This window comes from Lissotriton helveticus, chromosome 9, assembly GCF_964261635.1.
Source record: "Lissotriton helveticus chromosome 9, aLisHel1.1, whole genome shotgun sequence".
Classification (NCBI taxonomy): Eukaryota; Metazoa; Chordata; class Amphibia; order Caudata; family Salamandridae; genus Lissotriton; species Lissotriton helveticus.
Window position 1 is genome coordinate 834,049,046 of NC_136070.1, and position 27,075 is coordinate 834,076,120.

At 42.1% G+C, this 27,075-nt stretch overlaps 1 protein-coding gene across 1 annotated transcript in view; it reads left to right on the forward strand.

Annotated features, from left to right (window-relative positions):
• NPAS1 (neuronal PAS domain protein 1) overlaps positions 1-27,075 on the forward strand; it is a 504,067-nt gene that overhangs the window by 352,597 nt on the left and 124,395 nt on the right. Inside the window, exon 4 of the mRNA XM_078662207.1 lies at positions 17,306-17,395. Coding sequence (XP_078518333.1) covers positions 17,306-17,395 — 90 coding nt within the window. The remainder of the gene's footprint in view (positions 1-17,305; positions 17,396-27,075) is intronic.

The following is a 27,075-nucleotide window of genomic DNA, read 5'->3' on the forward strand; positions in this document are numbered from 1 at the left end:
AGAAGGGGAGGAAAGATGCAGCAGGTGAAACATGTAAGTGCTATTTTTTCTTTTTTTGTCCCCCGCCACCTCCCCCACCCCTCCACCGTCATTCCCTGCCAGCCGCTACTGCCTGGTGCTCTCTGACCAAATGGCATACCACTCACTGAGCAACGACGATACGGTGCACAATGATGCCCACCTCTAAACAATGCGCAGAATGCTGCAATACGTACAAGCTGTTCAACGTGCATGGCACCTTATACACACACAACAAAAGGGTGTACCTCTCACAGAGAAGCACAAAATCCCCTCCCTCAGTACTTTTCCGATAACTGCTTCATTGCAGATGTTCCAAGTAAGGCACAATAGAACTATCAAGGCCCTCATTATGAGCGGCCTGGATAATTCTGGTGTGTGGTACCTATTGTTACTGTACATTCCGGAATGCTGAACTCACTCCCACAGTTTTCCCTAGATATTAAACCTCCATAATATATAATGGCAAAAATGTCTGATTATAACCGGGCCATGCATATTTTGGTACCAAAAGCAACAAAATCCACAAGCTATTCCCCATTATCGGGAACAAACCCTGAAATTCGGAATGTCACATGGATTGTGACAACAAAAGGGCATTTTTCTATATGCTGAGCCCATTTTCTGAGTCTTGCTGATTCACAAAATATGTTTTGCAATCCATTCCAAATCCCAATGAAGGGAAGGTGAGATAGAAGCTTCCCCTCCTAATTTTGAGTACCATTTCTCAGTTATCGACAACCAAAAAGAGGTAGTCCGTAATGGGCAACTTTTTTTTTTAGTGGATCCAGTTTCTTTAATGAAAATCACGTTTAGGAATGCAAACAAAGTGATGGTGCTCTATTGTTCCTTCTGTAGGAAATCACAGGGGTTCTCGAATAGCAACCTATCTAATTAATATTCATTAGGCAGCTCATTCTGGAACCCCCTGTGACTGAAGATTTTGCTGCGCCAACTATTAGTACATAGATAGCATAACAAAATCACAGGTCGCAAAAAGTCAGAGCACAGTTTGCGACCACTTATTGCTCCCTGTCTCTTAGTCAGACCCTCCAGGATTTTGTGGTTTGCTGCGAAATCGGTACTTTTGTAAAAATGCTGCAATTTTTACAAAAAAACCCGCGAAATCAGCACTTTTGTAAAAATGCCGCAATTTTTACAAAAGTGCCCGCTAAATCACTTCTGTGAGGTAGAGGCAGAATCTGATCTATTGCCCGGTTCATTAGAGTGAATCAGAAAGTTTGAAGTGTGGATACAGTATAAGTACAGGTGTCAAGGGCTGCACTTGTCAGTGGAGGAGGCCTAGTCAGCTGGTCTAGCAATGTGCAGGCTGATCAGGTTCACAGCGGCAATGTACAGGTATGGCCCCCTGGGCAGATCAGGTTCTGAGCTTCAAGGTGCAGTAGAAGCTGCATATCATGGCTACAGTGTACAATAGATATGGACACAGTAGGATGAAACAGTCTTTGGGGCAGTTCTCATGTAGGATCCACAGAAAACGACCAGTGGACCGCCTCAAGATGCTGGTCACTCATGGCTTCACTCACTGAAGTTATCCACTAACTCTCGGTGCAAAACATTGGGAACACACTGGGCATCTCCTCCTTGAAAGTCTCCTCACCTGCAAGGCCAGGCACACTCGTTCCCTCTCACGTGCAGCACATAGGGATTCTTATAGGCACTAAGCAGACCTTTAGTTCTTCCTGCAGTAAGTTCAGACTTTAGGTGGTACCCTAACCTCTGGGATGCAGGTCGTCAAGAAGACACCAACACTGGTTACACAGTCTATTAAGGGACTTAGAGGAGCACTCCATACTTGCTCAAAAACAACATGGGACTGGAACATAGTGGATGGCTTCTGAATCAATTTGGGGCAGTTTTCTTTCAAGTGTGTTTCTCAGGCAAAACTGCAGGCAGAGTCTTTGTGTAGGGGATGTTTTATTCCCTGGAAAAAGCATGGTTTACAATGCATCTTGGGATCTTCAGTCAAACAGCACCAAGGCAGAGCCAGGGGCTTGATGCAGGTACAGGAGCGAACTTTGCCTGAAATAACTGTAAGAAACAGAGGAAGTGCTCTCTCCTTTGTCCACACGTAACAAACCCAGCTCAATCCCCGGTCTGATTGATGTACAAAATTGCTGACAGCGTCAATTGTAAAGCACAACTCCTCACCCGTTAGGGTCTCAAGTTGCTGATTGGATGGAGTGGATCTGCGGTTCAGTCGAAGAGCAAGGTTTTGAGATCCTTCCTGAATTGAGGCAGAGACGGTGATTGGCTGGGATGTAGAGTCAGGAAGTTCCAAGCCCTCGCAGCAAGGTAGCAGAAGGCTCTTCCTCCAGCTGTGGTCTTGTGGACCCGTGGGGTGGGTCCAGGGCCAGTTGGACAGAGCGGAAATGCCTGGTGGATGTGTGGAAGGGGAGGCGGTGGTTAAGGAGACTTCACCTGTGAACTGCTTCCTCTGTTCCATATCCCAGGTTGCCTATTCAAAGTGGAATACTCTGCTAAAACAGTCTCCATTAATTTAAGGCTGAAAATGAATGATTATGAGTAAAATAAAGGGTCGCAAAAATGCCGGTAAATTTCCATATTTGTGTGACTCAATTTTCATATTTGTGCCGCCAAATTTGCTAATCGATGCCGCTATATCCTGGGGGTCTGCTTAGTACATCAGACCCGTAAACACTAGAAAACGAGAAACAGTGAACATTGCACCAAGATACAAACTACATAAAACACACCTCGCACCCATGCATACCCCATAATGCACACAGCAAGCAAAGGTACACAGAACACAGGAACGCATGGTGACTGCAACCATTATCATAAATTTGAACGTGATTTTGCCCTTATGAAGCACATCATACATATCCATTGAGTGTGCAACCATACCTGCCATAGAATAAGAAACATTAGAACACTGGGGGTTGGCAAAGCCTACTATGGGGTGCTGTGGCTGCTCAGAAAATGAAATAGTATTAGCAGATTAATAAACTGTATATAAATGAAAAAGCACAATGTACAACTGAAAATGTTAAAACGTTCTGTAAATTGGAAGCAACGAATTAAGGTAGTATCCTCAAATTGATTCTGAAATTGGAAGATTAAGATAGTATCCTCAAATTGATTTGTGGGAAAAGTGCAAGTACATCAAAAGACTATAGTATGGGTGATGAGTGGCCTCAATTGAATTTAGAAAAAAAGCAACCTTCCTATCCAGATTAAAAAATGTTATATTTGTAAATTAAATAATAAATGTCATAATTGATATATTTCTTTGATGGATGCTTGTTTCTGTAATATAGATCCAGATGTACGACCCTACCAATTGGCGAGTCGCATATTGCGTCATTTTGCGACTCGCAAATAAGAATGTACAACAGTGTCTCAGACACTATTAGCGATTCGTAATGGGGTTGCAAATTGACTGCCTCCTTATTAGTTATGAAGCAGGTGCACTTTTTGACCCCATTAGGAATGGTTAGCACCCACAGGGATGGTGGCCTGCTGAGGTCAGCAGACCACCATGTCTCTGACCTTTTTAAAAAGAATAAAGCAGTTTTTTTTTAATGCAGTCCTTTTTCCTTAAAGGAAAACGGGATGTATTTAAAGAAAGAAAAATGAAAAGTTACTGTTACATTTTTTAAGAGTAGGCAGTGGTCCGTGGGACCTCCGCCTGCTCTTAAAAAATATTTTGAATGCCAGTCACAAAGGGGAAGGGGTAGGCTTAATACCTACTTGAACTGTGAGTATTTTGCGACCGCAATTGCAATTGGGACTCGCTATTAAGAAGGGACACCCTTGGTATGCCCCTTCATAATAGCAAGTCACAAATCCTATTTTGCGAGTTGGTAATAGGTTACAGACTCGCAAAATAGGGTTTGTACATGGGCCAGACCTATTTTGCGGTCGCAAACGGGCCGATTTCCCATTTGCGACCGTAAAAAAAGGTCCTGTATCTGGCCCTTTTTGTATTGTTATGCGGTTCAAATTATCAAAAATGCTTAGGCCAGGATCACAGTTTTCTCGCAATTTCTCAGTGGGTGTACCTGGATTCCAGTCATGGTGCAGTGAGGGTTCCAGGGTTCCAGTAATGATTAAAGGTTGGTTCACAGAAGTCAAAAGGTTAACACCCACTACAGTAGAAGAAGATAGGATAACATAGGCCCGCAAAACACTGCATAGTCCATGCCATTGCATGACACAGAACTATATGAATCACACAACATACATACCCCGAAACAATACACTTTGCAACACCACATATTGCTGCACATTTCACAGCAATGCACACAGTAAAATTTAAATGAGTGTCTAGAACCATTATACACAGAACAAAATTATACATATTTCACAACACACAACTTTGCAAAGTACAGTGATACACGTTACACGATGATACACTTTTTACAAAGGACATATCACCTAAAAATATTCCTCATACAATAAATAATGCACCCCCGCTCAATGATACTCACCATGTAGAAACCTACAGTAACCTCTACTACTGAATCATCTGTAACACCTCACACCAAAACTGCTTTTGCGGGCACAACTTACAACAATTAATAGAACACAATGACACATAGCGGACAACAAAATTCACAATGCAATCATGCACATAATGAAGCTTGACAATTGACTCTTTTATTCCAATACTGTAGTGCATAATTGCGCACATCACATGATGTATCTTGCACAATAATAAATTCCATACAACAATGCACAATGTACTATGATATATAATATTTAACAATGCCACAAATGATGTGCACTTCATGATACACACCGCATACTCAGTGGTATATATCAGCACAGTGAAACAGCTCACAAACATAGCGCTTCAGTACAACACACACTTACAACAGCAAATCCACACAATGTTGTACCTCTTACATAGACCAAACTGCACAATATACACAAACCACATACAATGAACACATCGCACAGTAATACACACTGCACAACAATAGACCTCAGAGTGAAATTCTGCATCTTCTACTGATAAACCTCTGATAGCAGCCTCACAATAAAACTGCCCAGAAACGCAACGATGCCCACAACACACAATGGTAGACAACACACAATACTACTAGTAATGACACATGTCCACTTTAGCTTTTAGGCCATGTCTGATATCTACCTAACCCCAATATAAAAAAATGCACACACCACGCAACAACAGACATTCACAATAATATTGGCAGTACAATGTACAGCACACGTTGATAAACAATTTATAACACTGCCACAGTACAAATCACAATGTGCATTGCACACCACAAGCTTTAAACACCATACAATGGTAAATACCACACAAGGAAACACACCACAATCATAACTTAACACAGTAATACCCACTACACACCAGTGACACAGCACAGTGTAAAACCCACCTAATGTTGCATATCGTGCAACAATACACTCTATAAAAGATGCACACAGCACAAGACAGTGGTAGGCATCGTACACTTATACACACCACACAATGTTCGGAGCACAAGTGGAGGTGTTGTTGAAGTGCTAATGATTAGCCAGGGCTGTGGCTTTGGAGTCTTGTGAGCTGGAAAAACCAAGGTATTTATTAAAAGAGTACTGTTCATTGAGAGCAAAGTACGAATAAAATATCATATGGATGTGCTGTTGAGGTGGCTTCCCTTAGCAAACTATGTGGCTTGAAGCCATACTGTGTTCATGATGCTCTCAGGAGTGTGACTAATGTGTCCTGTTGGTGTAGTGTAATGTAGTGGTGGTTCTGGAAGTTCACATTGTCTCTGGTTAAGGGTGAGGTAGTGTCCTTGTTTTAGGGTAGGCAGTGTGTACAGAATTTCAGATGCATTCTCTGTTTGCTATGTTTTCTAGAGAGATGGACCATCTATCACTTATAAAATAACACATGATATGCTGTTGAACCAAAATAACTTAGCCAAATATACACTTTTGATGGTGTGTTGTGCGCAAGAGTGTTTGAGTATGTGTTTAATGTGATCTATTGCTGTAGCAAAAGGTGTGAATATATCTTAATATTGATGTGCTGTTGAGGTGGTAACTTCTAGTCAACTATATGGTTTTGGTCTGTGTATTACTCATTATTGTACTGGTGGTGTCTTAAGTGAACGATTGATGTATTGCAATAGGAAATGCATTTGGCTTTTTTGTGTAAGCAGTATCTTGCCGCACTTACAGTAAGTAGGGAAAGAGCAGATGAAGGAGGTCACTGGGTATCCTATTGTAGTCTTGTCCTTGTCTGCAATGTTTGTCAGAACCCTCATCCTAACCAAGTCTATGATGATGACTAGATTCCACAAATTGTAACATGTATTGTATTTGTATTTGTGAAAAATATATGTATTTTATTAACATGATAGAAAATAATTTTTAAAAGCAAATATTTTATACAAAATTCTGTAAAATCATTGTTACTTACACATTCGTTTCATATAATCGGACTGTATCCATACCTCTTCACTAAATGTTACAATTGAGCTTCATAACTGTGTACAAAGTGTTGCTTCATTTTAAAAACAATATTTGCACTTTAGTTTGTTGTCATCTCATTTTATGTCCTGTATTAAAATAATTCTACCCTGCTATAGGCCAATAAAACATAATTACAGCAACAGCCAACTTGGAGCATTCACGCAAAGTGATGGTCTGTGGCAATATGCAATTTAGTTTCAAGAAAGTCTTCTGCTGATATTTTAAATAAGGATAATATCAGTCATGTTCTGAAACTGGGAAACCAATTGAATTAGATATATCAACATGAATTGAAACTTTAGATCCATATGTAAGGAATTCAGGACAATAAGTATTTGGGCAATGATAGAGTAAAAAGATCAGTAAAGAGTTTGATCTAAACCCTGAAGAAATTGATGAATATGTAAAATAAAAATGTTGACTGTGCTGAAATTATTATGTAATGGCCTAGGACATAAAATGAGGTGACAACAAGATGAAGTAGAAATGTTGCCCTTAAGTAGAAAGCATAGAGGCCCATGCCTGAGATATTTCTGCTCTCACCAAATCTAGTCCCATAAAGTCCAGTCTAACAATTGCAAAGCTCTGGAGGAAGGGTATATCTAGATTATACTGGACCATAGAAATAAATCCATAGATCCACTTGTGCAATTACGTGACAGATGGATACAGGTTGTTGATTTTATGGATAATGCAAACTTGGCCAATGCAAAGAGGATCCCTTGAGTCTTCCCTGTATCTATGCAGCTCAGACCCATTTAAATGAAATACCTATATCATATCTATTACAATCCCACTAGACTAAGAATGATGACAGAGATCCTCACTGTCTTAGATGTAAAGATGGAATGGGAACCTTCCACCACACGGTATGGAATTGTCTTGTCATACAAAAGTATGGGTCCCAAATGCACAACACCTTATCCCAAATAGTGGGCAGAATAATCAAACCGGATCATAGGATGGTGCTCCTGGGCCTAATAAACAAATCAGGGCGTCTTAGAAGAACAAGACTTTTTGTGGCTTTGGGTCTACTGATAGCAAAAAGAGAAATTGACATCACTGGTGCCATGACAAGACTTCTCCCTTAGGAAAATGGACTCAAGTTGTGGATTACTGTGTAAAGGCAGAAGAACATGTTTATAAATCGAGGGGACGTCGACAAACGTTTCGTAAGATATGGGGTATGTGGTGGGTCTACCACTAGGACGTGGAATGTATATAAAAGGCCAATATTTAACTAGTGTAAAGTTCATGATATACTGTGTATTAATCTACACTAAATTGAGTGAGTGCTGTACACTGATTTTCACTGAAAAATATATTAACAATTGTTATAACAAAAGAAGAAAGCAACGCTTTGGACAAAGTTATATAGCTCAATTATAATTATGTGGAAACATGCAGTGAAGATGTATGAATACAGCCAGATTATATGAAATTCATGTTCAAGGAATGGTGATTTGAATGAGTACTATTTCAATGTTATCGTTTTACAAAGGCAATTTTCTATTATGTTAATAAAATTGATAGATTTTTCGTATATTACATCTTGTGGAATCTAATAATTATTCCTGCTCCCTTAAGAAACGTTGTTTCTTTAATGAGTATACCAGGTGGATTGCTGTTTTTCTTTGGGTATATATGTGCAGGGCCAGTATGGTCAATTAAATCCAAAGTGATATTGGGTTTTTAGAGTTCTGTGCAGTTTAGGGTCCTGACATGCAGTCACAGGTTGCAACAGAGTAGGCGATTGTCCTCTCATAGAGATGTTGAGCACCGCAGACTGAGGTGATGCATGGGTGGAATCTGAGGAGAAAACACCTCACAAAGAGAAACATACTCCACAACAAAAACCACCACACAATAATACTCCCTAGACAACAATGCTAACAGCACATAGTTACACACCGTATATTGAAACACACCACAATGTCTTAAACATACAACTGCACATACAATGGATAGAAACAACTTTTTTAATGACATTTCGACGTGCATACCCTACTAGAATTGTAATTTAGAATGCATTAAAACTCTGCTAAAGTACTGCTTTTATAAAACAAAAACACAAAGAGAAAATGTGTTTGCTCTAAAACATGAAAGAATCAATTTGGAATGCATTTAAATTCTGCTAAAAGAACTGCATTAATAAAACACATGTAGGGAAAATGTGCTTGCTTTCAATGTGTAGTAAAAATATAGGTGAAAAGAAATTTTTTGTAGGCTATCATTTTCAATGTGCTTCTGTAACTAGACCCAAACCATTATTCTTTCGAATCTTGCTCACAGGTAAATAGAATTTTATTTAGAACATTTTGCCTAGCACCAGCATCTTACTACAGAATGTGCTGACTTTAAGATTATGTTCTTTTGCTTCATCATAACACATTACCTCACCCTATTTTAACAAAGAATTTGCTTTGAAATTATAATGAATAAAGAACAAATTAGATATATATCATGTGCATGCTTAACCAGGACATTGTCAATAGATTTGTTTCATTACATTTTGACTAGCCCTTTGTATTCACAACGGGACATTGAAAGCAGCTAATAGTTAAGTATGAAGGTTCTCATGAGACCTTTTCCCCATGTACCCAAACATTGAAATGTTAATCAACTAATGTACCGGTGTGAATGTTTACCGTGAGAATCGGGAGGAGAAGCAGCGGATGTCGACGACACCATCGGATGGGTGGTTTCCATTGGCTAAAAACAATGTAAACCAACAAAATATTGTTACATTATTGTGCATTTCATATTAATAATCGAGTGTCCTAGCTAGAGAGGAGTGATTTTTTGATTTATTGAGAAGACTCTTTACCTTGGTTGATGCTTGATGCTTCAGGCGTTCTGTCCTTGTTTCTGAATGCTGCTGCTGACATTGACTTATCCTCTTTGTCACTCATATTCTTTTGATCAATGCTACTGCTGTAATCATTCCTATATCACTGATTTATCACTCATTTATTTAAGCAGTTGCTACTGCAGCTATGTGGAACTCGGCTGAGTTTCCAGAACAACCCTTTATGGGAAGTTCAATACTTTATCTATACTCTGAAAATGTTCTTTTCCAGGAGAGACTCTTCATGGGATCTGTATAGGGTAGGTTAGGTTCTAGATAGAATAGGGACTAAATTCCTTTATGGAACAATCTGTCTGAATTATGCTGCCGCTAATCAACCCTTTTCGTGATATTTTTGTAATTTGACTAATATCAATAAAAATGACGAAACCATACTAACTCCTTAAAGATAAAGAAAGGTTATGGACACTCCATTCAACTTCTCATCATTGACTTAAAATTAAAACCCTGACAGTTGATGATGCATGACCCGTTTAGCTCCAATTCGGAAAACTGTGGCAAAGATCCATCCAACCTGTAAAGCACCACCTGGATGTGGAGGGTCTGAGCTGTAAGTTTGGGCTGAATGGTTTCTGACCCAATTTTTTTCCAAATTTAATGTGCTAACACATACTGCACAACATAGCCAATCACAATCATACATATTACACAATGATAAATATAACATGAACAGTACACATCTTGCCTATAATAAATACTGTACAGCAGTACATGATGCTTAGTGAAGTACAACAGCTTCTACCATGAGTCCATGAGTATATGCCTGATAGTATTCTCACCCCAAATCTGCCTTTTTTTGCACAGCGCACATCAAGACACAGGGCACAATATAACACATGATAAATATTACACAAGTATGCACACTAAGGGATGTCACCTGCCAGAGGATTGTGTATCCTCTTATAATTATCACGTAATTACCATCACTCTGTTCGTTATGTTTACGCCACTTTTGTATCATTCCAAGCCCTGAAGAGTCAAGGGGTTCCTTTACACTGATAAAACACATGTCGGCTGGTTGTTCTATGCTGATTGAGGACATAAAGAACATTAAAAATTAAGAAACAACTCCTCTGCAATTGCAATTGATGGATCTTTTCATTGGACTTACAAATAGAGAAACATTCTAGTTATTTTGTTTATGAGTGCCCAGGATTTGGTTGTACTAAGGGACGTTGATGCAACTACTGTTTCATGATACATACAAAACACTGAGACACTGTGCTAGTCACAGCACACATAGCTACACACACTTCATGCATAAAACAATCAATACTCTGGCACTGCCTTTGCACAATGGTCCAGTCGTGCATGTGGCAGCAGTGATTTTACTCTACTGTGACACTGTAACCTGATCACTAGCATCCTGCTGCTTTTAAGAACCCCTTTGACCTTATCCCGACAGAACTGACTTTACACAGGTACAGTCCAGCATAGAGTGGTTAAAATGTGTAGACTGCACCATGACACTGCTCATGTACACTGGAACAATCTGTCATGCTGGAGTAGTAATTGGGTTCATTCTAACAGTGATCTAGATACACTGGTACATTTCTTCCTGTGGGGAGAATTATCCAGCTCATGCAAGATTTGCACATATAAGGACTTAGAAACACATTACAAAAGGGTGCTAAAAATCAAAAATATGATTTCAAAGTTCTGCAAAACTGTGGATGTGATCATTAAAACCCAGCTTCCCTGAGACCTTAACCTATTTTTTATGTCATGGAGTCTTTGGAGTGTCAATCTCATGTTCAAACAGCGGGGCATCGGTATTTTGCTCTAGCGTCAGTACCAGAGTCATATTTAAGACTGGGTTTTGCCAGTTGTCAAGCAGACTTATTGCCAGCAATATACATAGAGTGGACTTTGGGTCTGCCACTTTCAACCACTAGCATTCTTCGACCAGCTTATTTGATCCTGTGGCAGGAGACTTTGTCAATCACATCTTGGCCTAGTGGAGTATTCATCTCTCACTTGATGCTATTGGCTGTTTGAGTGTACCACTCTGCCTTCTCTCCAGAGCATGCATTGAACTGCACGAGGAACTACTTTACAACTATGGCTATCCCTGTCCACTTCTGCTGTCAAGTGTCTCTTTCTAATGAGCCAATGCTGAATATGTTAATACATTAAACCCTGTCCTATCAGCTTTGTCTCTGCTAATTACAATGATGGTTCACCCGCTCCTGGGAGAGTCTCAATACATTTTTTAAGTGATGCAATTGGTGAGGTGGCTTTGCTAAACAGCTAGGGTTGTGCCATAGAAATACCAACCCATACATAAGCATACAGAAACATCATAAGGAGTTAAACAAGGTTTTATGACAAGCAAAATAACTGAATGGCAGAGATTGTTTTTTGGCAAAGTATTGAAATTCAGTTAATAAAGTGTTTTGCAGTTATGCCCAAAGCTTTTGCCTGCACCTTGATACTAGGGTAATATCCCTCAACAAATATGTTTCAGGAGTGTGCTGCATCGAGTATTCTTAAGAGTGAGTCTATTTCAATCATAATCACAGTGGGTGTTTTGCCCCGTTAGTCTCCTCAAACTTGTTCACTTTTAAGGCCAAACAGTGCCTTGAGACCCTCACGGGTAAGTAGATGCGGTTTACTAACACTGATTGATTGATTGAAGGTATGCCAGTTTGCTTACACCAAATGTGACACGAACATCTATGACTGCGGAACATCTTCAAGCTATGTCTCAAAAATAGATATGGAAATACTCAAATTCATGTAACACAACGTGAAGTACTGTGTCACGCAACATGTTTGTGCATGATGTTAAATACTGTGCAATGGGGCATATGCAAACAGGCGGTGTCTTGTATGAGATTTGTACTTGAGGGACACCCTCCAATAAAAACTTCTGCACTCATATGTGTGCACTCATAGAAATTACAGAAGTTATGCATAGAGAAGTTTTAAGGCATGGGCAAAGTGGGCTCTGGCCCAGGGCACCAGCCTTTTAGGGGCCCCTATAGAGCCAGCTCTGTTCTGCAGAACGTCTTTCTCTAATGACCTTGAATAATTCTTAAACAGATTGTTTTAAATACCTTTTTCCTTTATTTTATTTTAAATGATGATGATGTATGAGAGTCACATCCAGATATTTTGCAGAAAAATATTGTTTTTTTCACGCATCATCCATATGAAAGTTTCTTTTAGATCAAAGCAGGACCTCACATATGCGAAATGGGAGAGTGTCACATAGATTATTTGCAGTAATATTAATGATCAGCTGCATTACATTATTGAAAATATATATCACTATCTCTGAATACTAGATGTAAACACATTTAAAGTTTGGATGAGTGTATTTGAACTGCCAGTGACCTGGCCAAAGAGGGCAGGGAAGAGCTGAAATTGGAGCATACATTCAAAGCTGTTCTGAACATGGGCCCACAAAATCTGTTTATCCTTGGGTCCCCAAAATCCTTAAAATGTCCCTGGTTATGCATGGGAATATCATGGAATATTCCACTTGCTCATTTTCTGCCCCTGATTTTATTTAGTGTTAGGAATCCATACAAAGACAAGTCAAGCTACTGTAGTTGGTCGGGTTTTGAGTAGAATCCTAGGGGTGTCTGTGCTGTTTCCGCCCCATTAAGACCTTTTTTGCATTGGTTTTCACAAATGCTTTGAGTTGGGTTAGCAACACAAAGCAATTTTGCAAATACACTTGCGTCAACTGTTTGTGCAAAATAGCTTTTGTATACAAAGGTAGTTTGGTGTTGCTTTGTTCCTCTTTGCGTTGCTTTGTGCTGCTTTGGTTGAGTAAGTTCTAGTATAAATGTATAGTAACTATGTCCTTCCTTCCGTTAGAATGTGACTGTACTATTCTTAGCCTCTGCTTGAAATCAATGAAAGAAAAAATGCTACATGTCCAAATTAGAATTGACTCATCAAGCATCTTCTTATGTTCTACTTGTAGAGTTAAATCAATGGATGATATGTTGGAGCAGACTGGTATTGAACAGAGCGGGGTTTCTCTATGAAGCAGTTCTCAACCTGCGGAGGCCCGTGGCAGTTACTCAGGAGGGTCTAAGATTGTTTAGAAAATTAAATAAATTAGCAGAATAATAAAGTGTGTATAAATAAGAAAATAAAAATGTTAAATGGAAATTTTTTAAAAATGGTATGCAAAATTGGTATCGTTAGTATGAGAGCAACAAAAGTACAGCAATCAGAATGTTGTGTGGTTAATCCTTTGCCTTAATTAAGCATTGGTACCCGTCAACAAAAGAAAGCATGCATTAAGTGGAAACAAGACAAAGTGGTACACAGACGCCTAGCATATCACTTTGTCTGTTCGAAATAAAACGACATTTTGAAAACCTTCGTCCTCCTCATTAATGTTAAAATATCGATTTGAAAAAAAATGTTTTGTGAATTAAATAAAATATTTAATTATTGGTGAATTTGTTTTTCATTACCTTGTTTCTGTATTTCTGTGTATTGTTTGGAAGTTGAATTAATAGAAATTGCTTAGACCGGGGTCTCCAGCTTCCAAAAGTGATTGAATGGGATTACACATGAGTTAGAAAGTTATGAAACACTGCTCTATTTCATTATCTTGTCGTATCTTTGACGTATATAGTGTTAGGTTCTAAGTGCTCTGTGTTAATAATGCTTGTGCTATGTTGTACGACATTCCTTTATGTCACATTGCTAACATTTTATGAAGGATAGTTATGGTGATAGGATGAAAAGTTAGAACATTTGCTCTTTAACTCAACACAGCAGCTCCTTGTTTTATACAGAACTGTCCAGATGAGGCGCTACATGCATACTCATGAAAATGGGCCTGGGGTGGATTTCTATGTTCTAGCTATTAAATTCACAAACATGTAAGAGCGATTTATGCATAATGTATGCATCACCTATGTTAAGTACAACACTCAATCAATCAGGTCATTTATAGAGCGCACTACTCACCCGTAGGGTCTCAAGGCGCTAGGTTGGGGGGGGGGGTGCCGTTACTGCTCGAACAGCCAGGTCTTGAGCTTCTTCCTGAAGGAGAGGTGGTCTTGGGTCAGGCGCAGGTCGGTCGGGAGTGAGTTCCAGGTCTTGGCGGCCAGGTAGGAGAAGGACCTTCCTCCTGTTGTCGCTCTTCGGATGCGGGGGACGGCGGCGAGGGCGTGGCCTCGCCGCCGCATGCATGTTATATTTAACCACATTTAGCCCTCTATCCATTTTCACGACCTTACAGTTACATATTGCACACTTTGAGTACGTTATTTATTGGTAGAATTGGGGAAAAAGCAATAGCCTCAAAGTTATTTTTACTTTAAATTTCTGTCCCCAGAATTGTTAGTATTTGCATACATGCCCTCTTCTACACTGAGCATGATTTGGAAATACTGCACGGAGAGGTGCACCTCAGTGCGCAGTCTACAAACCTACACAACGTCCATTTCACTTTTCCAAATCTTTGTGAATACTCAAAAAAGTTACTTCTTTGCAATGATGCAAGGTATTCGTATTGCACTCTTTAACCCTTTTACCCAAGGTTCTCTTGCGCATGTCCATTTTAGCATGGCTTTTTGGGACCAAGTCAGTGCAGCGTAATGATATGTTAATCCTGGAACACAACCATAGGGACTACATTTACTATGTTTCCTTTACCGTGTGATTAAAATGCAGTGCTGCATTGTGTAAACAAAGAAAATTGTGCAGTGCCAAATCTACAAAGGGTCACGTGGCGACGATGTCACCAGTGGTGCTCGTAAAACAAATACCAGTGTAGCGTGATGTCAAGTGTTGTGCTACAAGCAGGGCTCGAGTCGGGGGCACACGCAAATACACAGCATCCCCCCACTCTTTTCACAGGGTGGACGCCGTCCGCCCTGCCAAGAAGCTGGGCCCCACAGAAATAAGGTGAACGTGTCCCGGTGTAATTTTCAGACACCGGGACACGTTCAGCACGTGACTTCATGAGGTTGTTTGCATATTGTCAGTACCGCCACTTCTTTTGATAGGACTTGTGCCCTGGCTACAAGACATGGGCAAGACAGTGGTAGTACACCCTTGAGTACAAATTGCTACATAATGACACCTGCCTATTGTAAGCCACGTAAAATCTGTACGTTCACAGCAAATACACATGTTATGCGTAATAATATCATGCGATATTTTGCTTCACCATTGTTTGCACCAGATTTAATTTGGTGTTACGATTTCACACAAAGGCGTTCTTGCTATTTAAGTAGCGCTGACTGTGCACAAACCATTGAGGGGCTAATTTACAAGCCCCTTGCACCGCCAGTGCGTCACTGTTACCAGTCGCGGCCCATGCAGGTAAGAGCGGTGGGTGGTGGGGCCGGGTGGGGGTGATTTTGACAGACGACGACGAGAGAAAATTAATTATATATTTCATTTCCCCTCATGGTCATCTGTAGAATCCCCTCCCCTCCAACCCGGCTCCACCGCTCTTACCTGCACAACCCGCGGCTGACTGTTAACCATATTAAAAGCGACGCACTGTCAGCGCAAAGGGCTTGTAAATAACCCCCTGAGTGTTTGCGCAGTTCCTGCCATGTGACTCCTCCTTTACTTAGATTCAGGGTCTGATTTCCCTGCAGGCCAAACAGGTAGTGCCAGAAGGACTGTTCTGACAGGTCAATATGAGTTTTTTTTAGGAGGGGGGGCTGTTTCTGGGCCGCTTCTATGATCTAGTGGGCCATTTTTCTTCCTGTTGATTTCCACGAGTTTAACACAAACATTACCTGCAGCAAGAACCAATTCAGGGAGTTTCCCAGACCTTGCAAATAACCTATAAAATGTGCAGGGTGGGACTAGGCCAAGGCACCAAAACAAAAGTGGCCCCCATTGGCGAAGGCGATAGCAAAAAAGCAGTAATATCAGGGAAATCAACAGTAAAAAAAACAGCCCACCTGTTCATAAAACAACCCCACAACTGCTATAATAACCGGACCACCCACTGATCTGTCTGACCAGCCCATTGGCCAGTGCCTGATTGCCCCATTGGACAGTGTGACTTTAGAAGTCCAAAACAGTCCTGATTTGCAAACATGGCCACTTTTTTAACAATCGGACTCACTAATGGGCGTCGCTGTGATTTTGAAGCCTGGGTCTCCGTCCCAGTCTGACCCTGCACGCAGGCACGGCCCGTGCAGGGCGTTATACTGGGGCGGTGACGTCAGGCGGGGGAGGGTCAGGGTGGGGGGTTGTAAAATGCGGGATATGGACCATTACAGGTAAGTACCAAAAAAAAAAAAAACGAATTTCGTTACCTGCGCTGCATCGCCAAATGTGATGCAGCGCGGGCAACAAAATGTGTTTTATTTATTTTTTCCGGTACTTACCTGTAATGGTCCATATCCCGCATTTTACAACCCCCTACCCTGACCCTCCCCCGCCTGACGTTACCGCCCCAGTATAACGCCCTGCACGGATTAGAGCTTTTTTTGCGCAAAGGTTGATCAACAAAGCCCTTTTTACCGCAAAGCTCTTGTCATGCGTCACGCGAGAGCCCACTCACACACTTCACACATGCATACCATGATCCTTGCCAAGATTGAGGTAGTCCTTGAAAAAAGAACTGTGCATCGTCTACAAATTAATTGAGCTCATCCCATAAAGAGAAATTCCGAGTAAAAGGCCGGTATCTGTGTGGTAATATGCACTGCCTGTTCCTCAGTTGTTAAGGAAACAGTCAGGTAGCATTGCCAGAGATCCATTTTCCTGGGATCACATCCCTCCCTTTCCATCAGCTTCCAGCTGTTCTGCTTGAGAGTCAGGGCACTGGCGCACAGCCCTGAAAATTGCAGCGTGTACCTGTGAATGGTGACTGTGTGTTTTGAGAAAGTGGATTATCCGGGGCGGGCGCGTGGGCTGCTGCAATGTGATGTGAAATAAATGTCATGTTTCGCAGATCTGCTGAGAATACTAAACTCTTTGTGTTTTCCTCCACAGTCCCTGGACGGGTTTGTGTTCACGGTGAACCAAGAGGGCAAGTTTCTCTACATCTCTGAGACGGTGTCCATCTACCTTGGCCTCTCCCAGGTAAGGCGACAAGTTCAGGAAACCTTGGGCCATATTATCAAGAAAGGTCGATACATTATTGCCGCTTTTATCGGCAGGAAACTGCCGCTAAAGCGGCGATAATGGGCTTCATAATATGCCCTTGTGAATTCCCATAGAAGCCCAGGTTCTGGTGTAAAACCTGGGCTTCTATGGGAATTCACAAGGGCATATTATCAAGCCCATTATCGCCGCTTTAGCGGCATTTTCCTGACGATAAAAGCAGCGATAATGTATCGACCTTTCTTGATAATATGGCCCCATGTTCTGCCGACCGGTGGTGACTCTCATGGCCAGGGCTGGACTGGGAACCCAGAGCAGCCCTGGCAACTTTCCCAGACCAGCCCCTGGTGAAGCGCTCGCTGGCCCCGGTAGGCTGGAAACGCTTGATTGCTGCTTTTGTTACTGGGGGCTGATATTGCAGAACTGAAAAACTGGTCCTCAGACCCCCGCCGTTGCGTAACCAGCCCCCACACTTCCAGCCTCCCGGGGAAATGCCTGATGCCCGGTTCGGCCACTCCGGCCCCACTCATGGACGAAGGCCAGAGGTGGTGTCATGAGACATGCTGGCTGAGTGCAGGGCATTGCTAAAAGACCTCCTGTGCACCAGAGACCCTTCACATGGGAAAATGTTGTGCGCTGCAGGCTCTGGAAACGCGTGGACCGGGCACAGGCACACAAATGTATAGAATTGTGTTGTATTTGCAGCTGTGGGACAGCATCCTAGTGTTGCTCCCCTGCTAGGATGTGAGCTGAACACTCGGGGACACCATACGGGGAGAGGGTCATTCACACCTCTATTTTATTGCCCTGGGCGTCAGGAGCAGAGGAGTAAGACCAGGTGGTCTTATAAGGGGTCATCTTCCAGGGGCCGGGCCTGTTTGTCGATCGGCATTAACCACCAACGTCCCCAGCAACTACCATACACCAAATACATAAATAAGTAAAAAAGAGACATAAATAACCACCTGTAACCTAGAGACCCTTCACAATGGTAAATGTTGTGCGCTGCTACACAAATGTATAGGATGGTGTTGTATTTTTGTTACAACACAATGGTTGTGTTTTTTTCTGGATTTGACATGGGTGTTTGCCTTTTGGTATCATACACAAGTATTTGCAAATGGGTGAACAGCAATAATGTTGGATAGTGTACATGCATATCTTTAAACACTGTGCTTGTGAGGGTAATTGTATTTTCAGCACTCTAGAAAGGGCACAATCATGTTGGTAAACGGCTATGTTTCTGTGCTGTGTTATGTCATGCCCCGTAATGGTACACTCTCTATATATCGCACATCTCTATCATTTTTAACAAACCCTTCTCAGTTGGTGTTTGAAAGCCTGGCGTTGGAGCATACCAACTCTTGTGGGCACCGGTTCTTGGGACCTTTATTTTCTACCTGTGCAGGGCCGGCTTTAGGGCCGGTGCCACAATCTTGTTTGGTGCCCCCTTCCCTATGACCTTCTCATCGGATTCCCTATCACCTGACAAAAGTGCCCCTCGTCTCTCCATAGCCCTTCTCTCACATACATTTAATTTGTAGTAAACCACTGGTAAAGGGTTTATTAATCGACTCAGCTATCCCCATAAAATACAGATCTATTCTTTGCAGCAGGCATATTAACCCTCAACGCTACTTTATGGCGAGTGAAAACTGCCAGTAGACAAAACTCCAATCTCTCGCAGGAACATTTTTCACAAGAGTTCTCCTGACATTTTTATTGCTGCCTGAAAGCTGGACGCTCAAGTAACTCTGCAGCAGGTGCTTTTAAATCATAAGTTATTGGCAAAACACAACGCCCTCCCTTGAGATCAGTGCCCTGACCATGTCAGCGCCCAGTGCGGCTGCAGCAGTCACACCGCCCTAAAGCCGGCACGCACCTGTGCGTATGTACCTCTGATACCAAAAGATGGTTGTGTAGTCATACTTTGTCTATGACTACTGCCTACTGGTTGTTAATTATCATCATATATGTCACCATTGTTGTATGTGGCAGGGCTTCTGTGTGATGATGATGCATGTTAATTGCAAGACAGGCCTCACTGCATGTAAACACTGCTGCACTTAACATTACAGGGCACATGCAATAGGGGCACTGTAGGCGTCGGGGAAAGAAAAGCAGAATGATTGCTTGACTGTTAATGCTAACAAGCGTGTGCTGGATCACCATATTAGAAGCTATGGGGACATTTTTGCGTCATTTTTAACATGGGAAAAGTGACATACTAGTGGCGCAAGGGGCTTGTAAATATGCCCCACAGTTTTTCTGGCACATTTAAAAATAACAAAGCAGACTGGGGAAACTTTCGACTTCTCAGGAGCACACGTTATAATCGCGCCTATGATGGAATATGGCCTTGCAGGCATCTATCTTGGATAGAAAAAGGGAAAAGGAGCTTTCGCTTCCGTACACTGAGCAAAGGGCATTGCTTGTACACATTAGGAACATAGCAGGAGAAGAGCACATGTGAGCCATGCTCACTCCATAAGACATCATTAGTGATAAAAGTATCCAATTTACCAGTGCAGGGGCGCAACTAGAAACGTGGACCAGTTAGTGTAGGCATCGCAGAATTCCAACTGCTGACCAAATGACAGAACTAGGTATGATGCACAGCAAGGGAACTATACATGGCTTCCATAATTTAGACTTAATAAAAGCAGCAATATACGTTAGATGGCTGACAACTATATATTACATATATCCCAATCATATTTCTGAACATGCCGCTAAGCTGTTAGTTCATCCCCTACCCTATATATATATATAGGCAATACAGCGCAGTTCTGCCTTTTTCTCCTGCACTGGCGCCCTTTGGCGGTCTCATGCCTATCTGGGCAGCCTTGCACCATTGCGCAAGGCTACCGGTGTTGCATGCATAACTGCTTTTGTGCAAAGAAGGACATATTCCTCTTTCTATGTGTGCAGCACCCATAGAAAGACAAAGTAACAGGCAGAAATAAAGATATTTCTCCTCGTTATGCTTCGCCTGAGAAGGCATATTTTTCTGGCACATTCCCTGGGATACCATTTCTGGTAAATCTGGGAATGGATCAAAAACCATGGGAGTTAGGTGGGAACACTCACACAATGCCCATGGAAAGTCTTCCCAGGGCAGAATATGGCAGCACAGCGCATTGCGCTGCATTGCCTTATTCCAGATTTATGGAGCCACTCAGAGCCACGTAAAGGGGCTTTACATAGCTTCATAAATCACGTGTAAGGTTTGCGTACACAAACTGGCTCATAAATAGGCTCCTGGATACATTAGTCCCCGGTGTAGCAGTGTCCTACCCCACAGAGGCCCTCATTACAAGCGGCCTGTTAAACAGCCTCAATAATAGGGCGTGCATTAATACTGATGCCACTTAGCATATCTACATCTTTATGAGACAATGACAGTTTTTGCCGCTGAAATGAGTAATTATGAACATAAATCTGTGTTTCCCAATGAGTTCCTGCATTTTAGCACCCTTTAATTGGGCAATTTTCAACTGGACATTCGTTTCAACCGGCTCTAGTTCGAAACTCAGGTCGGAACATGCTTGTTTCTGGTCCAGGGAAGACCTGGCTTGGCAGTTCGGGCTGGACTGTTTCCATCAGGAAAAGGGTCAAGACTGATATGCATATGGCTGATTCTTAACTGGGGTGGCGAAGTGAGCTAAAGAATGATAATGGATTAAACCCGGATCTGTGATTAGGGGTGAGTGTCTGAAAAATGTCAGTGCTCTGTCCATCATATCCTTCTGTTTGCTCAGGTCATTCTGCAAAGCAGGTATAGGCCCCAGTTACAGGCGTCTCTGAAGACTGAAATGTTTTAAGAAATAATATCTGTTTCTCTCGGTAAACAACGTTTACCACAAATCTTTTACAACATGGTACCTTTACCACGCGGCCGTTACAACGCAAGTCGTTACCACGACTTGCGCTGGAGGGCGCTGTGGGATAAGGAATTTTATAAATTTATATTCCAACACCTTCCCTAGTATCCACGGGGACTGGTGTTGGAATATAAAATTATAAAAATCCTAAATCCACGCCCTCCAACGCAAGTCGTGGTAACGACTTGCGTTGTAGCGGCCGCGTGGTAAAGGTAAGCGTTGTTACAACCTGCGTTGTAACAACGTACATCCGTTTCTCTCAGGCATCACAGAAGTGGGGGGCTGCCTTCTCCCAGCCGAGATAGGGCGGGATCACGGGGAGCTCAGGAAGGAGGGGTCCTGCCTTCGATAAATACACACACATACCCACACACACTCACAAGCCTAGCCTGTGTGTATGTATACAAACAGACATACATTTATTTACAAGCCTAGTGTGTGTCTATGCACGTATATACACAGATTTACACGTCTATTAAACCTTTCCATGCGCACGTCGGCCAACTGCCGTCGTGAGCACTACCTCCGTAGTGCTGCGCACGTCCGTTGGCCGACACGGCCCCGCCCACTCAATGGAACGCCCGCACCGCAGCGGAATTTTCGCTGCGGTTAAGGTGTTAAAAAAACAGCCATGCCAGATATAGAAATAGGACTGAAGTCTTTAGCTCTACTTTTATGTCTGACCTGTCCTGGTTTTTGCTTCTCAAAATCTGTCCTCCCTATGCTTGTGTCCATGTGCTCCTGCATGTGCTTGTCCTATGTGCATCTTCTCGCTTCCCTGTTATTCTAGTCTCCTCCTTCCTTGCTGTCTGCTTGACTACAGTGTGTGCGTGCATGCTTGCGTGTGTGTGTGTACGCAATCGTGCACTTTTGCTCACTGAATTTCAGCTGTGGCCGGCACTTGTTAACACAGTGGGGCATGAGCAGGGTGATGTGGGAGAGGGAAGTCAACAGACGCCGGAATAGGTATAATTAAATAACTAAATAATACTTATTCCGTTGTTTGTCGGCTTCCCCCCCCCCCCTGCCCCGCCCACTGCACTTACCCGAGCCAGCCACTGCTGCTGAATTTGTATTTTCAACCCTTTTGAGTGTGAACTCCTACTTTCAACACCCCGAGGTTACATATGAACCTCTAGACTGGCTGCTTTTGCCTGTGGGAGCAGGCAAACATACTTCAGGCAGCACAGATAGTAATCAGTGGGTTTCTTTCTTTGCGCCCCTCTTATTGCTTTTAGAAATCCGATCGCTTTTTGTGTTTTTGTTATGCTCGGGTCACTGGATATGGCACCTCTGGTGTGACTTTAATAACCAATAAAAAACCTGGGGCATATGTTGTCTATAGCTGCACAGGAATCTCAGCACACGTATTCAGTCGCATAGATATCTATGTCTACCATTTGGGAAGGGTTCGGTGCCTGCTTGTGCTTGGTAAAGTAAAGTCCACATTTGTAAAGCGCACAATCACCCGTAAGGGTCTCTAGGCGCTGGGGGCCGTCGGGAAGATTAAGCGAGCTATTGCCCAGAGTCACATGGTGCTGGGCTAACCTGCCGCCGGCGCCGGGGATCGAACCCTGGTCCCCAGATTCCAGCGTCAGTCGCCCTGGCCGCGGCGCCACACCTCTCCCTAGTACTTTCATCGTCTTGACTAGGACACCGTTGTAAGCAGATGTGTGTGCGTGTTCTGGGTGGGTGTGTGTGTGCGCGCAGGCGCTGGTGTGTCTGTGTATGTGCGTGATTCTTTGAACGGCAACAAAACGTCACAAACATATTCATTCATTTTCTGCACTTACACTTTTCAGATCGGATCTTTTCTTTCAGCACCATGGATAGGGGAATATGATATACTTAGAAAATGAAGGCATGATGCAAAAAGTAGTAGATGTTGCTCTGGATTTCTTACAGATTCAGTAAAAAAAGTCCTATTTTAGCTGCAAAATAATAAAACAGAGAAGAGAGTTATGTGACAAAATTAGATTCGATGAAAGAAAATACGATGGTACAGGGTGGAATTTAGGGTTCTAGTGCGAAGGGTTGTAAGGTTTCACCCATTAAACGTAAAACAGGGTGCAAGTTAACAATTCTCGCTTCCACCCCTTCGTGGTAAAGTAACGAAAACTAGTTCTTGTCAAAAAACATAATTAAAATGTAATTGTCTCAATTAGAATTGTTGCTGTAAAGCACAGCCGGATATAGCACTTGCAAATCTACGCTTCTGTATTTTTGTGTTCGAGGGGGTGAGGTGTCTACTTGTAGAACTTCCGATAAGACAAATACACATCTGTGAACAGATGTGCATATAAGACATAACAACTTTTCCCATTCTGGAAATGGAACATGAATATATTCTAAACAGCCTATTAACGTTTCGCCGTGTTTAATGGCTCTTTCCTCTACGTAAATAGCATGCCATGGCCAAATTGTGTCTATGGGTCCAAATGTGAAAACTGGGATGGGTAAAGTACATTTTCCAGATGTTTTAAAAGGAACAGCTAATCTCATTGTGAACAGCGGAGGGGGTATCCTACCGCTGGGTAATTGTGAATGCAGCCCTAAGGACCTGAGACCCCCTACTGATGTGGGGTGGTTAAAGGGGGTTGCCACGTAATTTGAGGAATAGCATGGTTCCAACAAACAACCTTCTTTTGAGGGCAGTACTGTGGGAAATGTCCCTAATAAGATAGAGTAATTGATTGCTATCAAAGTATTTTCGCAGTTGTAAAACCTTTGGTAAATTAATTTTGCCCTAGTGAGTTACGGAAACACAGGGGAGTAAGAGAATTTTTTGACAGAGTTGCAAAAGGTACACATCAATTGTTCTTTTAGCATTTGTCACCCCGAGTGAGATAGGTATGCCCAGACGTGGGTCCCGTGCTCTCCATGCTACTGGAGTCAAGCTAGCCTGGCTGATGAGGGGTGAAACTCCGAAACTGGTCCTAGGATGCTTGTTTACAGTCCAGGGAGAGTCTGGCATGGCAGTTCGGCTGGACTGTTCGAATTGGGTGCAGGCTAAAGACTGATTTGCATATCGCTGGGTTCAAACTGGAATGGCATAGTGAGCAAAAACACGATGGATTTAGGCCCAGATCTCTGTACTGGGGTGAATGTATGACATTGTTCTACATTCTGTCCATCAATTGTTCTTTTAGAGTTGCAAAATACACATAGTTTGCCATGAAAGTATGTGCAACTTTTTGGATCTGGCGCCAGTATTAAACAAAGGTCAGCCATGTGGGGAAAATCAGAGATAGTTGAAAAACTGAGACAGTTCACCATGCTTCTAATAAAGAAGGAAAGTGTGGCCTTGTAGAGGTTAGCGGTCTGAGGCCTAGGTGGATCGTCTGGGGTGTTTATTATTTTATCGGCAAAGGTGAGTGGTGTGAGTACGTTTCTGACATGTATAGTGTAGTGAAGGTGGGGACAACACTGTTGCAACCTGTTTCTCTAATAAATAAGCTGTAAATCTGAGAGTTTATACAGGATCTTATTTTAGGCAGCAAATACTTGCAGGCCTTGGATCCAGAAGGGATTTGTAATGCCATTTGGAAATTAAAACCAGAAGGGTGGACTTGATTTTTTATGCTTAGCATAGCACATTCAGGGTCTGACTGGCATATCTGGCAGTGCCGTTTCTCTGGCTGTATGTGACCTATATTGTGGACAGGCATCACTCTAGGCACCACATGCTGGGCATTTTAGTATGCCTCGCTCTCATTCTGAACTGTTTTAAAACTTTTAGCCTGTTTCCATTTGCTTGCATTTCTTCAATGTGTTTTATAGTGGTATTACTTTGAATCTGACACCCATCTGGGGGTAGAACTGGGGGGAACACGCTGTAAAATCTTTTTACTTTGATCTACTCAAACAATTGCCATTTTAACTCACCAATCTGCTTTGTTCTGTTTGACCAGCTCCTCGGTCTGCCGTGGGTCCCTGATTGAGCAGAGAGAGCTGGGACGCATCACTCTGTTAGCTCAACTGTGCCCTGATGGCCGCCATCTTGGCTGGCTTGTGCACAGCTGGGCTGCGTTGCAGACGCTCTCCTGCATCATAAAAGGAAAGCCTGGCACCGTCATTCAGCGGGCGAGCAGTGGGCGTGCCACCAGCATGCTTAAGACGTGCCAAAGGCAAGCCCGTCTGTGCCCGTCCGTGCCTAACCGGGGACACAGGCCCGGACCCCTGCCCCTTCTGAGACTCCTAGACAGATCTCCCCGAGCTGTAAGGATATTGATGATATTACTTTTGACAATTCCTATTTATTTATTTACAAAGTTTTATATAGCGCAAACTAGACCCTAGAAGCACTTTACAAATGTTACATCAAATAGATAGCTCGATACACTAGAAACAAAATTACGAGTAGATAGCAGGGAAAGCATAAGTGATTTCAATATTAGTAGTGAATCCGGAGGGTACTCAAGAGTGTGTTAGCCGTTCGTCCTTAGAATCCAGTGCAAATCCTGGTTGGTGAGCTAAATCAAGGGTTGGGCTCCATAACATTAGAAACGTGGAATAAGATACCTACACGCTCATTGCTCAAGTGTCCAATAAATTGCACCCGATACACATTTTAGTGGAATAACATAAACATTCTGGTGCTATACTCTGCTACAAACCTAATTTTCTGGTGAATACCAGGCATTTCCACTGTTAAATTCCAGCAGGTTTGACCTTCTGAAATTTAACAGGGTTTACAAATATTATTGCACCTAATACCTAAGGGGTGTTAGAATATTTGCTTAACTATTATTAATCCGATCACTGTGTAAACGGGGGTGGGCAGCAATCTGAATTAACTGAGACCCCCATAATGAGGGTTCTAGTGAACAAAAGATCGGTAAATGAGATTTTAATTTTCGGTTGCTTTCATATTAGTAATGAGGATTAAGTTAAGCTGATGACGAAAGATTTGTCGCAATCCTCACAATTACCACAGGACAGAAAGTAAACAGAGAGAGATTAAGTGAAGCAGATAGAGAACATCTTGCTGGTGACAGTTTGTTATCTTACCACCAAGGTCAAAACAGACTGGTAATGCCAACAGAATTAAATCTTAGTTTTCTCGTTTTCAATTTTGTTAAAATTTTGAGATATTGGCTTTGAGGTTTGGCATGAGATGTCATGAAGTGGTTACATTTCTACTAATTAAAAAGTGAAATTTTATTTTGTGATGTGTGAAAATTGTTGAACAAGTTTTGCGTTTATATTTTTATACAAATCTATGAATGCTTTAATTGCCTTTTCTTTAAGAATGCTATCACTTGGCAAAATCGAGTATGTGATTTTTTTTTTTAAATTGATGGGAAATTAGTATGCTTTGCTATTGTCATTTTCGGCAATATTTTTGCACTAGCGTTGGGGTGATTATGAGATAATGTAAAAACATTTTTATGTGCAGGTAGAACTGTGGAAACTCGCTAGTAAGCAAAGTACACTACTAGGCGTTGCAGGTTTATTAATTTTACACCTGACAAAGCTTCCTGCTTATTTGTGACATAATGTGTGTCAGGAACACTTATTTATGTATTTTGGGGTGTTATAAGGTGCTATATGTCACCTAGGCCACTTCAAGAGACTGAACAGGAAAATAATCATATCAAAGAGGAGTACTGGGAATGAGACAGGTAGAATACAGTTGGGATCCTAGGATTAATCTAGATCTGACTTTCTTTGGTCGCTGAACTGTAGTTGTAGATATAAATTGCAGACTTTTGAAAAGTTCAGTGTTCTGGGCTTTCCAGCGGTGAAGGTAACAAGATTCCATTCCAAGATGCA